General features: G+C 62.1%; 1 protein-coding gene across 16 annotated transcripts in view; it reads right to left on the reverse strand.

Annotated features, from left to right (window-relative positions):
- Nucleotides 1-15,498, reverse strand: part of EP400 (E1A binding protein p400) — a 98,093-nt gene that overhangs the window by 43,938 nt on the left and 38,657 nt on the right. For 13 of the 16 annotated variants that reach the window (XM_042962447.1, XM_042962454.1, XM_042962453.1 and 10 more), the window contains 12 exons: nt 14,426-14,533; nt 13,225-13,409; nt 12,804-12,981; nt 10,262-10,398; nt 9,240-9,409; nt 8,759-8,933; nt 8,528-8,664; nt 6,277-6,463; nt 4,619-4,785; nt 3,067-3,236; nt 2,093-2,302; nt 115-279 (listed from right to left, as the gene is read on the reverse strand). In XM_042962447.1, coding sequence (XP_042818381.1) covers nt 115-279; nt 2,093-2,302; nt 3,067-3,236; nt 4,619-4,785; nt 6,277-6,463; nt 8,528-8,664; nt 8,759-8,933; nt 9,240-9,409; nt 10,262-10,398; nt 12,804-12,981; nt 13,225-13,409; nt 14,426-14,533 — 1,989 coding nt within the window. The remainder of the gene's footprint in view (nt 1-114; nt 280-2,092; nt 2,303-3,066; nt 3,237-4,618; nt 4,786-6,276; nt 6,464-8,527; nt 8,665-8,758; nt 8,934-9,239; nt 9,410-10,261; nt 10,399-12,803; nt 12,982-13,224; nt 13,410-14,425; nt 14,534-15,498) is intronic. The other 3 variants (XM_042962459.1, XM_042962456.1, XM_042962455.1) reach the window with 1 other exon arrangement.

The raw sequence follows: 15,498 nt of genomic DNA on the forward strand, positions 1-15,498 counted from the left end.
TCCGAATCCCAGCGGCAGTCGGGGACGGGGACGGGGGGGGGGGGGGGGGGGGGGGGGCGGGGGCCGGGCTGACAGGAGAGCTGTCTGCGGTCACCACGGGCAGCTGGCCCTTACCTTGCAGCTGCAGGGGCTGGCCGGCCGTGAGCTGCCGCAGCTGGCTATGCGACAAGGTGAACTTGTTCCCTTGGAACTGCAGCGTCACGGGGGTCTCTGGCTGGGCAACCCGGCTCTGCGGTCCCGCCAGGGACGCCAGCTGTGCTATCTTGACCACCTCCCCGCCTGCGGAAATGCAGAGGAAAAGGGGATTAAAACCTCTGGGAAACTTGCAACTCTTCCACTGACGACCGCTTGTGGTCTAGAACCACCGTCTGTGGTTCACTGAGGTGTCACAGAAATGTCTCTTATGGATTGCTTTCTAACGCTTTCAGAAAATATTTTTATAGAAAACAGAAGTTAAAACTAACGTTGGATCTCAATGGTTAACTTATTTAATTATAACTGGTAGAGATTTTAAATAATCAGATATTCATATGACAACGAAACTACTGAGAAATATTTTACTTTTCTCCGTAACCAACGAAAGAGCAGCAAACGTCAAATATGGCAGAAATCTACTCGTAATACGCTTTGAAACTCTAACATCAACCTCTTCAGAGAACTTTCAAAACGTGAAGAAGGATGTGTCCGATTCAGTCCACAGAGGCACACGACTGCGCCCCTGCAAGCGTAAGAGAGCTGGTAACTAGCTTCCGGGACACCCACGACATTTGCACGACTGGGGAACGCATCTGAGGACATACATACGTCGCACAAATGTAGCGTTAAGTATAAAGCTTCACGCTCACTGGAACTAGACTGTAGGATTCGATCCAGAACGTTGACTGAAAAATGCCAGACTCGACACTGCTTAGAACACAGGCTCGGAAAACGTAACTCGGACAGAGTCCTGTGCACCCAACTCAGGGAGGTGCTGCCCTCGGGCTGTGAACGGGCACGGGGCGCACGGGGCTCCGACCCCCAGTGGTTGATGATGCACACTAACCACCGCCCCCAAGGAAGCCCACGGCAGAACGATTAGCGACACCGTACAGAGAACAGTTAGCGGAAGAGTAGGAGAACGTCCTGCCCCCGGAAAGCAGCGAAGAGGAGGGACAGGAGGAGGCGCAGAGAAGTGTGTGTGGACAGGACGCCCGGCCCTGCTCCATGCAAAGAGGAGGGCGGCGGGGGACTCTGCCCGAGCTCAGCTCCTGTGGCACGGCCCCCCGCACGCCTGGCCCCGACAAACAGAAATGTCCCTCCCTCAGGCAGCTCGCCAAGACAGTCACTCTATGTGCTGGCAGCGGAACGAGGCCTCGTCACGAGGGACTAGCTGAACCGGGGGGTCTCCTCACGACGTGCCCTCGCCCAGCTTCCCAGAGAGGTCTCGACACTGGCCGCACCCACACACCAAGTGCTCACGGGGCGTGTGAGAAACGATGATGCCTACGACTGTCTCAGTAAGGACGCGTCCCACAGCACAACGAGCAGGGACGCGTGCAAGATTTGGAAATGGTTAACGACACCGATCACGATAAACGGTTCTAAGGAAATTAAGTAACATCGTGACGTTTCCATCACCAAATCGTTACAAGATGCCTCAGCTGAGCACTAACTCATGCCAGGCTTCAAGGTGACACTAAGCGAGAGTAAAAACCAGGCTGGTTTTTGGCAACCGCCACCAGTGCCCTCCGTGCTGTCGCTCTGGTGCCACCCGCTTCACGGGCTGAGCCCTGCGGCCGAGGGAGCGAGCCCCCGGCCGGTGCGGAGCAGGAGCGGGGCCACCGGCACAGCAGCAGAGCACGCGCAGGACGGAAGCAGAGCCGACACCCGGTGGGGGTGGGGGTGGGGGGAAGGGGGGCGGGGGGGGGGGGGCGGGCAAAAGGATGGGGGAGGCCCGGGCCCTGGACGCGGGCCCCGCACACTCAGGGCCAGAAACGACAGTGTGGCGAGAAAGGCAGCACCCGGGCATGGGGTCAGGGAGACAGAGGGGGTGGCAAGGCTCCTGACACACGCTGACCGGACGCGGCGGGACGGGAGGGGCGAGGCCACTTACTGGGCAGGCGCGCCTGGGCCTGCGAGGTGAGCACCAGCCCCGGAGGCAGCGCGCTCTGCCCGGCCGGGTGCGGGGGGGCCTGGGGCGGGGGCGGGGGCGGGGCCCGCGGTTTCGCAGGATGGGCCGCGCTAGGTGCTGCGCTGGAGGTCGAGGCGGGCGGTCTCGGCGCGCCGGCGGAGGCCTGGGAGGTCTGAAACGGGGCTGCCGCCACTGCAATCGATAAGGTTGGTTTGTGCAAAGCCGTTAGAGGTTCTTCACGAAACGCAGTGTTTTCAAACCCGAGTCTCGAAGGAGCAAAGCAAACATCTACCGTCTCTGGAGGGAGAAACCCTCCCTGCAGAGAGAGCGGGGTGCGGCCTACGGGGTGAGAGAACCCTAACTTTGTGTCCGCTGTGTGCTGGTTGCCGAGGTCTGCTGCCACAGGACACGGGGTGCCGGGGGTCGGCTGGTCCCGCAGGAGCCCACCCCCCGCCCCCCACCCCAGCACGAGTGCAGCCGTGAGCCCCGGCCGGACGCTGAGGACCCAGTGACTACAGCTGCAACACCGACGGTCGCCTCCTGCCAGCCGACCCGCCCCTTCTTTACGGCGACAGTCGGGCCACAGAAGCGACCCTGAGCACGAGCGGCCTTCTTGAGGTGTCACACACAACCCTGGACCCACGCTTCCCCGCATGGCTGAGAGCCTTCTCCAGGGCACATCCGCGTCAGCACGCCCACAGTGACTCGACTGACACTGCGATGTCTTGTTCGGGGGGTGGGGGTGGGGGGGTTGCGGGGGAGAAACTCCAGTTTCGACAAACCAAAAAGCCTGAAAGTCACGAGCGAGCTATGCGAGGTCCTCCGCAGAGCGGAAGCAGGCGGCCCGTTCCCATCCAGAGCCACGGCCGCCCATGCAGAGGGGCAGGGGAAGCCGAAGAAGCACATCCACAGAGAGCCGCGGTCTCACCGAGGGCGCGCCAGCACACGAGGCCTACCTTTTGCATCCGGATTTGCAGAGAACGTAGCAATCGGCGGCCGTCCTCGCACGTGGCCCTGCGGAGCGGCGGTGGCCGCGGCGGAAGCCGCCGTCCTGGGCGGGTGCATGCTGGGGAAGGCCACGGTGCGACCCTCGGGCTTCTGGCCGTACTGCACTGGCTGAAACAACCTGGCGAGAAGGCGTGTGTGCCGCTGAGACTCGGAGGGCCCGCGCCCCACCCCCCTGCCCCGCCCCGAGATGCCGAGGGTCCACTCCCGGTGCGGCTGGAACGAGCAGTTCAGCGCAGGGGCGGGGAGGCGTCGACCGCCCTCAGGACACAAAGTGGCACCGTCTACCCTGAGGCTGGGGGACACGGTGAACGTGTGCACCTAACGTTCAAAAGCCTCAACGCTACTGCTTGCAGTGTGAGCGGAGCAGGGCTCGGGGGAGCCACCTCCAACAGTCAAGTGACAAGGCAGCACAGGTCACAGTGGAAGCGGCAAGGGCGCCTTGGAGGCGATGGAGATGAAACCACAACAGGGGACCTCTCCCACAGCCACCACACGCGATGTGTTCTTTACGTCCCTTTTACCCGGAAGACCGTAACAACGCGAATTCTAGACTCTTACGCCCCTGTGCAACGCAAGAGCCGGAGGCAGCCAACAGGAAGCCACGAAACAAAGCCGGGCTGGCCCCCGAGGACGGCAGCTCTGCTGGCCCGTCGTGTATTTAAGGGAGGGGGGCGGAGGGGGACAGAAGGGGGCGGAGGGGGGTGGGCTCCAGGTGCCCAGGGAGGCACGTGCACCACAGGCAACGAGAACAGGTGCCGTTTTGCAGAACGGGTCCCTTTCTCGCTAAGCTCCCTATTTTCTCGCTTCTTTCTCATCTGCCGCCCCAGTAGGAGATTTCGCGGATTTCCAACTTGCTAGATTTAGTGCATCTTAAACCACTTGCTTCCACTTCATCATCTAACGTGTCCTGCCCTCCCAGCCACGCGGCACCTGCAAAATCCACTCAGATGTCCTTCAGGGGTCCCTGTGCCGCGGCCAGGGGCGGAGCCCTCTGCCCACCCCCACGTCCCCCCCGACCACACACTGCCCACGGTGCACCCTCTGTCCCAAACAGCGGCCACCACAGCACGCGCTGGGCAGATCCAGCCTGACCTCCCGCCCCGACCTCCTCTCCACACAGTCCCCTCCCACGTCCCAATGCTGCTGAACCGCCACCAGATCGTTCTTAGGAGAGCAAAGGGCCACACCGCCCTGCCCTGCCCAGGGGGACGGACTGCCCACGCACGCCACGTGCACAAGCTGCCCCCACAGACACTCAGGATGCCAGGCCAGCTTCCAGAAGCAGGCGACCCAGTGAGAGGATCCTCATCCCGTGGCTGTCTCATCCCCAGCCACCTTCGGGTCCTCGCGTGGACCCACAGCATGCCTCCTGAGGGGCGATGGGGCTGGGCCCTTCGGGGGGGGGGGGGGGGGACACATCACCGACCCGATGGCTGATCGGGGGCCGGCCCGGACCCAAGCGAGGGCTTCGGTGAGGAGGCAGCGCTTCACGCCACACACCTGCCGGGCTTCAGTCTGAGAGCCGCCGGCCTGCCCGACGGGAGCGGCGCGGCGAACAGCTCCTCCATGAGTTTCCGCGTCACCTTCTTCTTACACAGCAGTTCCGCTTCGTGGCGGGTCATTTTATTCTCCAGACCGATAAGATCAAATACAGAGAGATCCGCTTCCTGGAAAAAAAAAGTTTTGCTCCGCGAGGCAGGAAAAAGATGGGAACCCAAGCACATCCCAAAGAGGATTGCCAGGCCCAGGCGGCCACGCTCCCCGGGAGGCTCCCTGAAGCCACTCCGAGGCTCAGACGGGCCACCGGACCCCAGCATGCCTCAGTTTCCCCGTCGTTAAGACCATCTCAAGTGCCGGTGGGAATGGAGAAGACAGTGCTGAGGAACAGAACGGACTCAGCAGAGGAGAGAGAGAGAGACCGGACAGCGTGAGTGCCAGCCCTCATCGAGAAGGGGAGCCTTCGGGCAGAGAACCACGCGCGCTGGGGAAGCGGAGGTGGGTGTGCGCCACACCGCTCGGTCTGGAGCCCCGCAGACACGCGTTGCACAGGCGGGAGCACGGCCTCGGTCTCCAGCTGGGGGCAGACCCCCTCACCTGTGCTCTAACGAGGAAACACGGCCTCGTGCCCATCGCGACGTCGACAAGGGAAACGGACAGCAGGTGCCGGAGAGCCCCCCGCACCCTCAAACACACGGGGGGATGTGCAAACAGCCTGGCCGCTCCTCAAAAGGTTAAACGCGGAGGAGCCACGTGGCCCCACAACCGCACACCCAGACGCGTGCCCGAGAAACACAAAATCCGCGTCCACACAAAGCTGCTCCTTGAGCATCCACAGTAACACGACTCACGGCGGGCAAACCGTGGAGGTAAGCTAAGTGTCCCTTAACGGACGACCAGGTGAGCAGACCGCGCTCCACCCGCAGAGGGAATACGATTCAGCCTCGAGCAGGAAGGAAATTCTGACGTGCGCCACAAGACGGATGAACTCTGAAAGCAGCACGCTCGGCGAAGCGAGCCAGACACAAAAGATGGAAGCAGGCCGGGTACTGGCGTCTTGCTCCCTGCTGTTCAGTGATCAGAAAACTGCTTGGCCCCTAGCAGGCCTCAGTGCTCACTGAACAAGGGAGAGAAAACGGTAAAATGTGACCTACACCAAGCTCTTGGGACGCCAGGCACGGCGTCAGGTTCTTCCCATGGATCCCACACACCCAGTGCACACAGGAAGGGCATGGTTACGCCCCTCCCCGCCCCCCACCAAGGGGGACTCAGCCCAAAGCCCCCCCGCCAGCGCGTGGGGTGGGGGGCACGCGGAGAACGCCAGGTTCCCGCAAACACACACGTGCGGGCACAGGACCCACCCGAGGCGTCAGACGGCCCGTGACGGGCGCTCGCCTAGGAGACGCCAGCGTGCATCCCCAACGGGCACCCGTAGTGGTGCCCTGAGCTCCCCGCAAACGGCCCAAGAGCGCACGTGGCGCTAGGAGCCCCTCCTCTGCAGCCGTCGAGCCACGGGCTCGTCCCTCCCGGGCCGACCCAGGGCGCAGACCGTGCGTCAGGGGAAGGCGAGTCTCCAACGCGGGCCGAGCGCGCCGAAAGCAACCTCCCAGCCCCGGTGCTGCGCACAGGGCGCCTGCTGCGGGTGCCAAGCGGACACAGACCTTCCGCGAGTCTCCGTCGAGTGCCTGGAGGACGAGGGAGGCGGAGCGGTACCGCAGGGGCCCCGCCGTGTAGGACGACTCCGGGAGCCGCGGCTCCACCAGCCCCGGGTGGTTGCAGATACGCTGCAGCCTCAGCAGGATGCTCAGCACGTCCACGAAGTGCCCGCTCTTCAGCGCCTCCTGCGTCCTGCTCTCGGGGAGAAACACCAGCACGGGCATTAGTGTGGGCGCCGTGGACGCCGCTGACCGCAGGAGCACAGCCGGCGCATCCTCACCAGGTCCGGGTGAGCGGTCCCCCCGGAACACTCACGTCCCACTGTCCTCCAGGCAGTCAGGACTCTCGGAGCCACTTACCGTTCCCTTGAAACCAGCCGGGAGGCAGAGCGCCAGGAGGGAGGGTCGAATGGGCACACAGCTGTCCCAGCCACCTCTCCCAGGGGAGGACGACACTCTAAACGGGCAGCGGTTGACGTGTTTCCGCCCCACAGTCACGAGTGCCGTAAAGCAAGGGCGGGCACCGGGGCGAGAGCACCCGACCCGGGGGAGGAAGCGCCCCCCAGGTGGGACAGCAGCCCTGGCCCTGCAGCCATGAAGGCAGACACCCAGGCCAACCGCAGGCCAGGCCAGGCCCATGTGGGAAACACAGTGGCTGGAGACCCCCAGGGTGAGGAAGAGGGCGTGGTGTCCCCAGGAGGTGTGGGAAGGAGCCGTGGAGACCGAATGGAGGGCAGGCTGGTCCTCAGAGACCCAGGAGCAGAGGCGACAAGACAGAGGGACAGGGAGTGGCAGGGAGGATGCCAGACTTCCAGGTGGGCATCGGGGTGATGGGCTACTGCGTCCGAGGACAGGGAAGTCTAGACAGAAGGTGCTCTGGGGACGCCCTCATGAGACCGGGTATCCCTCAAGGGATAGCTGAAGCGGCCGCGGGAGAATGTGGCCAGCTGGCGGGCTGTGCTGGAAGTCAGCAGAACCCCACACGAGCCGTTCTCGGCCACAAAGAAACGGGCCCCAGCAAAGCGGCCGGGCAGGGACAGGGACAGGTACACGGTCTGCAAGCCGGGCTCCGGAGAGCAGAGTCTGGAGAGGGGGAGAGGAACGTGTAAGACGCCCCCTGTCTACGCGAGGGCCGGTACGAGGGACGTATCTCAGAAGAAAAGGCCGAAGCACAAGCGAGGCCCAGGACCCCGGAAATAAAGCCCTGGAGCGGAAGAGGCTCACACAGGCAGGTGTGCAGGGCCCCAGGAAAGGGGGGGGAGACGAGGTCTGCCGAGGAGAGGGCGCACCGGAAGACGGCAAGAACCGAGACCCGGCCTGCCGCCGAGTGACCAGAGCAAAGCTCAGAGCCCGCTCGAGGACCCCAGACCGTGCAACGGTTGACCGTGCGTCAACGTGCAACGAGGCACGTCCGTCATCGGGAGCTAAAGTGGGGTTGGCCACAGGTGTGCTCGACGCCTCCCGTGTGACTGGACAGATTCAGGGAAAAAGAGGTCCACGGACACGAAGAGGAAGAGTCACTTCCCACCGCTCTACGAGGAGCAGGAGCCACGCCACACACAGCCCAGGTCCGCAGTCGCCATCCTCCCACGTCCGCAGGCAGGACCGGCACCACCCCGCCAGGGCGAGCCCAGCACGCCCACGGCCCAGACGTCCTGAGGGCACCGTCTGCTGCCGGTGAAGGAACGCCAGGGGAGCCCCACAGGGGAGGACGGGTCTCCCGCCACGGGCGTGACAGCGCCCTCCACGGACCCCGCTCTCCGTAACCCGAAGTCACATCCGAGAGAGGAGCTGCCGGACGCGAAAGAAGGTGGCCGGTCCCCGGGGCACGGCCGGGGCAGGAGGACTCTGCGGCTCCTCCTCTCCCCTGCAGCACCACCGATGCCACCCGTCAGGGACTAAGACCTTGTCCCAGGGCGCAAGAACGCACGCTTACGTTCCGGCCTCGGGTTTTCCAGAACCGGCCCGGGAGAACAGGCTGCAGGCAGACACCATCCTGACGACGCTGCCGGCGAGGACGTGGCGCGCACAACGGTCTCACGGGGACACCGTGCCCCGCTGGGCCCCCTGAGCCCCACCGAGACCCGCACGTGCAGCCTCAGGGCGGCACCCCGGTCACCACCTGTCCCCTCGGGCCGTCACAGACCGAGCCGCCCAGTCGGAGCGTGCGTGCCTCGCCGGCCTCTGCCGTGACCCCGGGGAGCAGGGAGGGCACGGGGTGCAGGCCGCGCGCCCTCTCGGCCGGGGGCCCGCTCACCCGGGCTGTAGGATCACGTCCTCGTACAGGGCCTTCTGCCGGCTCGACAGCCGGCACTTGAGCACGTGCTCGTACTTCCTCGTCAGCTGCTTCTCCACGTCCCTCTTCGTCCTCCTCAGGATGAAGGGCTGGGTCACCTGGACGGGACACGAGAGCACGTGGCGTCGTCTCCCTGCCGTCGTCTCCCCCGCCGCCCCCGCCCCCGCGCCCCCGCCCCCCCCCGGCGCCCACCCGGTGCAGGCGGATGACCGCTTTGTGGTAGTAGTCCTGGTTCTCCTCGCTCGGGGCCTTGAGCGGCGGGTGCAGGTAGGGCCTGGAGACGCCGGGGATGAGGAAGTGCACCATGGTCCACAGCTCCAGGAAGGTGTTGTGCGGCGGCGCGTCCATCAGGAGCAGGCGCTGCTGGCTGCGAGCACAGGCCGCGGCTGAGCCCTCGCCCGGCAGGCCGGCCGCGGGCTCGCCGCCCCCGAGGACGCGAGGGGAAAGGCACGGCGGGGTCACGGAGTCCGGGTAAGCGCGCGCCCCGGGGACGGACCGGACGACACGGGCGCCTCGGGACCCGCGGCCCCACACGCCCATCAGGGCGAAGGGAACCCCCGTGCGGCCGACCACACCCGCCGGCCTGCTTCGCGTCACCGGCACCGGCACGGCACCGGCACGGCGACCAGAACCCGGGGGCGGGGGCGGGGGCGGGGGCGGGGGCGGGTCCCACCTCCTCAGGGTGAACACGGCCTCCCAGTGCCTCTCAGTCATGCCCTTGACGCGCTGCATCTCGTCGATGACCAGGCACCTCCACCGCACCCGCGTGAAGGACGCGTAGCCCCTGAAGAAGTGCTTGTAGGGCGCGACGCACACGTTGAAGCTGTTGGGCTCCGTCCACTCCTGCGGCACAAGAACCCGGCCGCGAGCACGCCTCCCCTGCGGGAAGACGGCCCGCACGGCGCCTCCCGTGCCGCCGCCCCATCCCGCCACCCCGCTCCTCCGGACCGCCGGCCGCTACGGCACACGGCACACGGCACACGGCACACGGCACAGGTCCTCCCGGGCTCTTCCTCTGGGAGCGAACGTACTGCAGACGCAACCCGAGAAGCTGCTCTGAGGCGTCAACGACCGGTCCCGGAAGACGGGTCACCACGGAGAACCACGGAGGGAAACCAGCCGTTCCATCGTCCGTGGGGACACCGCACGGAGAACGTCACGGGACGTCCGCACGTCCGCACCGCAACTGACTGCGTCACAGGCTTTTCAAAAACGAGCTAACGACCGGCGACGGGACGTGAATACATCCCAGAATACTCACTTTTCCAGTAACTACTACTCAACGTCACGGTCTGACAACGAGGCAGTGTGTCAGCTTCAGCGAAAGACAGTGCCGTCTAGTACACTTTCACTCAGGATCCGGTGCCAGACGGCACAGGGCAGGTGTCCCGGCAGCTGGCCCGCGTGTCGGCAGAGCCCGGCGAGCGTTTACCACGCACGCATCAGGGCGTGCGCGGCACAAGATCTCGCTGGGCTTACGCTGCTCGGGGGCGTGCAGGCAGCAGGGAAGGGACGGCCCCCGATTCTGGGCACGAAGGTGCCCGTTCGCACGGGGGCTTTCCTCACGGGGCATCTGTGCGTTTAGGGGGCTCCAAATCAGGAACCGCCAGAAGGCTCGCCTGACACCCCAAAATCTGCCTTCCGCACAGATGGAGACCCTCCTGTGCGACGTACTCCACGCATCCACCCACCTACCTGTCTCTTTGCTCTCAGCTCTCGGTGGCTGCCCACGTACAAGAGGGTTTTGAGCCCGGGGCACCAGCGCTTCAGCTCGAGCTCCCACTTGAGGATGCTACAGCCCCTCACGACCACGAGATGAGGGCCCCAATTGCCTACGTGAGAGAGGAGACACACAACCTTCGTCTGTAACAGAAAGCCTCACCCTTTTTTTGTAACAGAAAGCGGGCACCTGGCGCCGTGCCGAGCACGGAAGCACGGCAGGCACACGCACAGGCGTCCTCCCCTCCCTCCCCTCCCCCCCCCCCCCCCCCCCCCCCCCCCCCCGCTCAGCCAGTGCCCCTGGACAGGAGAGACTCGACAGGGAGCTGCCGAAGGAGGACCGGGTAGAGTGAGCGTGCTGTGGGCGCGGGGCAGAGCTCTCCTGTACGGGGACCCTGCTCAGGACACGAGAGGCCCGACTGCCGGACCGCCCCAAACCCTCCGCTTCCGCTCGGTCCTCCGAATAACGTTTTCAAGTATTAGAATAACGTGTACGTGACAAACGCCAACTTCCGTGCTACAAACGAAACATAAACCAGGTCAGAAGGCGGAAACAGAAGACTCGAGAAAACGGCACGCAGTGCGCATGTCTGCAACCGGTACTCGCCCTGTGCACGGCGTCCCCTCCGGTTCCGAGAAGATCCGCCCAAGAGGAAGGTGAACGAGAATGGAAACGACCGCTTCGCGAAGAAATCACGGAAGTGGACAAAAGCTCTGCGCCAGGCGCGCTCCAGGAGGAGAGACGCACGTCAACCCCGGGCGCCCTTCCCCACCGCGAGAACCGGGAGTTTTTAAGAGACCCGCACTCAGAATACAGTTGCGCTTCTGGTTTTCTGCAGGCGCCCAGGGCGGGCCTCCCGCTCTGCTCACTGCTGCCCTTCCCGCACAGCCCAGCGCCCGCAGCGGCACAGGCGCCACGCGAACGCCGAGCGCGCGAAGGACCGACCGATCCGTTCGTTCGTTCGTTCAGCCGATGGAACGAAAGCCCGTTTTTGGAAGCGCTGTCTGCTTCCGATTTCTTCCTATTACAAACACGGTAACCAACACCCCTTTCACCTCAACGCCCAGAGAGCGAGGCCAGGTGGCGTACTGAGGGGGAAGCGGGTATCAGAACCTGAGAGCTGGAGACTCCGGAGCTGGGGCAAAACCCAGAACCGATTAATGCGAGAAAGGAAGGAGCCCTGACGTCGATCCGTTTCTATTTAAAACCTGACCGAGCTGGATCAATCTTTCCAAACACAGGGCAAAGGAGAGGCGCGTACTAGCGGTGGTGAGGGGAGTGCACCACAACCAGGCAGACGGGGCGGGGGGACCGCCCCGAGTGGAGGGAACAAGCCCTGTCCACACCCGCACCCCCCCAGGTCTCCACGCGCCCCACGGCAGGACGCCACCTCCCTAATTGAGTGAGCCTCCTCCTGGCTTCCGAAGGTCCGTGAAGAGGAAGAAGACGCGTCTGCTCCGCTATCCAGGAGCCCGTTTAGTCTGGATCCAGAACGTTTCCTTTCCAAGAGAAACACTACGGCCGACCCGGGAACAACACGAGTGTGAACTGAGCGTGAACCACACAGGTTCACCTACTCACACACGGATCTTTCTCAACACACATGATACTTTGTTTCCTCTTCCTGATGACGTCCTTGACGTTTTCTTTCCTCTAGCTCACTTTATCGTTAATAACACGCTGCGTAACACAGGCACAAAATAAGTGTTGGTCGTCTGTTCATGCTCTAGGTTCAGCCCCCGACCAACGGTTAACTATGTCCTCAGTGAAGTTTTAGGGAAGTCAAAGTTACACACGGGTTTTTGTCTGCGGGGGGGGGGGGGGGGGGGGTTAGTGCCCATGACCACCACGCTGTTTGTTCCAGACTCACTTGTATGTAAGCCCCCGTCCTATGTTACAGACACCAGGCACGTGCCCTTCTACAGCCCCCTCAAAGGCACAGAGCTGGGGACAAGAAAGCTCCTGACCCACAGGCCGAGTGGAGGGCAGTGAGTGGGGGGCCGGCCCCTGAACGTGCCGCTACGGAGGCCGCGGGGCCTGACTGGTGACGTGTGAGTCCAAAGAGTCAGGCACGAGGAAGCGGCCGGGGTCTCCGCTGTGGTCCGGCCCCCGAACCCTCACCAGGTCCGCGAGCCGCTCCCTGAGGAACTCAGGCAGGGGAGCAGAGGCACTGCCAGGCAGCAGGCCCAGTCGGGAGGCAGGGGTGCAGGCACCGCAGCCCAGGGAAGGCACGGATCCCGACTGGCGGGGGACACTGGGGTCACACGGTCCAGTGGGTCGTCACCACCGTGTCAGATTTTGAGTTGGAGTGAGTTGCTCCATCTAGCGCGGACCGCAAATGAGTTTTCCGCTTGTTCAGACGACGCGTATTTCTGAGCCCTGGTCTCTCGGGTCCTGGACCGGAGCGCAGGGCAGTGGAGCAGGGGAAGACAGGCCACACTCCCCACCCTCCAGCCCGACGCACCGCCCACCGTCGGTCTTAGCGAATACGCGGTCCTCAAAACAACAAAATCTTACCTTCGTTGCAAGCCAGGTGGGCAAAAAAAGCAATGATCTGTACAGTTTTACCAAGCCCGGCTTCGTCCGCCAATATACCATTGAGGCTCTTCCGGTAGAGCTTGGCCAGCCAGTCCAGGCCGATCTTCTGGTAATCTCTGAGCGCGCCATACAACAGAGATGGGGCGTTCAACTTCACCTGCAGCAACACACGGGCCAAATACTCCTCAAACTACCCGTTAGACACTTTTCTCCGCAGTGAAGTCAAATCAGTCGTGCGGTGGGCCTATAGGAGGACCACAGAGGAGACCTAGGGAAGCAAGAGCAGCGTCCGCTCTGCCTGCCTACCAACCTCTGCAGCGGCAACAGTTACAGGGAAGTCGCGAGCCTTTTCTCGGCCTCACCAAGACACCGCCCCCCGGGGGGCAGCTCGGTGCCTCACCGTGGGGCTGACCCGGGCACTGCCCTTGGGCAGCACAGCTTCGGCCACAGCGGTCACCTCCGCGATGTCCTTTGTGTGAGGGTTCCCGATAGTCATTCTCTCTGCAGCCTTAAACTGGTCCATGATGAACAGCGAGTCGATGAGAACCACGTCCTTCCGGCTCTCGGCCGGGCAGTCTTCCACATCTGTGAACAGAAAAACGGGTCTGTAGCCGCTGCGAGAGTTTTATGATGGAAAGAATAAAAAGGGAACGCGCGGACAGAATCCAAATACTTCAGATGCAGTAGACGTTTTGTCTTTGATCCGTTCTACTACCTAACAACAACGACCAAATACGTGGCTAGAAATTCCTAGGACGCTACCAGCTGAAGAACCACTCTGGAAAGCTGTTGCGTGAAAACAGAGAACGAAGGTCTCTGTAGCGACTAGGAGCTGGCGTCACCAGATCTACGGGTATCTAAGGGCTTAGTGATTACCCCCACCACCAAGAAAGGGAAACTCGGCAAGCAAGGCGGCCACCGGCCCTCCCTCTGGTCCTGCCCGCCCCTAGCCTCTCTGCTCACAGGAATCTGTACCTGTGGATCAGAACAAGTAGAATGAAAATAAGACAAAGTAGGCTTTTTTTTGGTGCAGCCTGTGTGTTTGTTCGGAATGTCTAATAAAACTGAAAAAAAGTCAAAACTAGCGTAGCCTGAATATATATGATGAATTCTAAGCCTATAAAATAATGACTTTTACAAATCTGAGAAAAATATTTCTACGCTGTTCACAACTCGATCGGGTATTCTGAAATCTTACCAAGTTGATAAATAAAAACAGTGGGGCTTGGGTGGCTCAGTCAGTCAAGCGGCTGACTCTGGACTTCTGCGCAGGTCACGATCTCACAGTTGGTGGGATCGAGCCCCGTGTCGGGCTCTATGCTGACAGTGCAGAGCCTGCTAGGGATTCTCTCTCCCTCCCTCTCTGCTCCTCCCCAGCCTGCACGCGCTCGCTCTCTCGCTCCCTCTCTCTCTCAAGATAAATAAGCTGAATACGGCGTAAAGTTTAACAGAACCACGTCAACAGAAAATTAAACGTCAAACACGCTTGCAACTTTTTCTTCCATCAGAGTAAAAGAAAACGAAGGCAACTCAAACCCCTACGTGTTTCGGCTTCTGCTTTAAGGCTCAGTTCTTCAGTTTTTTAAAGGCTGAACACAGACCTTCTTCTTCACTCGCCTCCTCGCTGTCAGGCTTCGGCTGCGGCCACTGGAAACTGGGCAGAAAAGCTCCTTCGTACAACTTCATCAAATCGATTAAGGGCAATTCGGCTGGAAAGGGTTGCGGGGAGAAGAGGGGTTAGTTTACATCAGGGGTGACAGGCAGTTGGGAAGACGACGCAGAGGGAGGGTGCGGCAAAGGGGAAAGGGCCTTCTTCACAGGTTCTCCGCTTCTCGGCTTTAACTCCTTGGAAAAAATACATACTTTCTAAAGACACGTTGATGTTTTCCAAAGAGTAACTGTCGCCCATTACTGACACTTCTCTTTACAAAAATGAGAATCTTTGAAATGAGACTAAGAAACTCAATTTTTATTCGTAAAAAAATGTTTAAATTTCTAGAATAATACATACTAGAACCTATGAACCAATAAGTGTAACTATAAAAACGCAATTGATAGAAAATAACTGGCGATACATAAAAATACGAAACGTCAAATAAAAGTCAAACAAAAACAGAGCAAGAACCGTTTTGAATAGCGGGTACAACAGCGGTGATACCTTCTGCACAAAGAGCTCACCCTAACGGACCCCACCCCCCACCCCGGCCAGGTCCCGTGACCCACCCACGCTGGCAGAGGCGCCACGGTGCGGCACCAACACGGACTCCGAGCTACAGGTGACACCGAGCTCAGAAAGCCACGGCAGCGAGGACGCGGGAAGGGAACCGGGGAGACGCGAGAAGAGCCAGAGCGCCTGCCTGCGCGGTGGAGCGAGCCGCTGCCACTTAGGGCCGCGAGTGAGCCAGGGCGCCCGGCACCAGCCCGCCCCCCCCCCCGCCCCCGACTCCGTGTGCCACGCAGGAGGAGAAAAGACGGGGCCGAGACTCCCCGGGAAGAGTGGTCGCACCGCGGCGGGGAAGGGAACGCGCCACGGAGCGATCGGGAGCCGGGCGGAGCCGCTGCACGTCACCTCCCGTCACGCGGCCGCGGCTCCCCCGACGCCGACAAACGCATTCCCCGCTGCAACTTCAAAAAAGGTTAACACGCCTAGAAATAAATCTAACAAAAAACACAC

Source organism: Panthera tigris, chromosome D3 (assembly GCF_018350195.1).
Source record: "Panthera tigris isolate Pti1 chromosome D3, P.tigris_Pti1_mat1.1, whole genome shotgun sequence".
Lineage (NCBI taxonomy): Eukaryota > Metazoa > Chordata > Mammalia > Carnivora > Felidae > Panthera > Panthera tigris.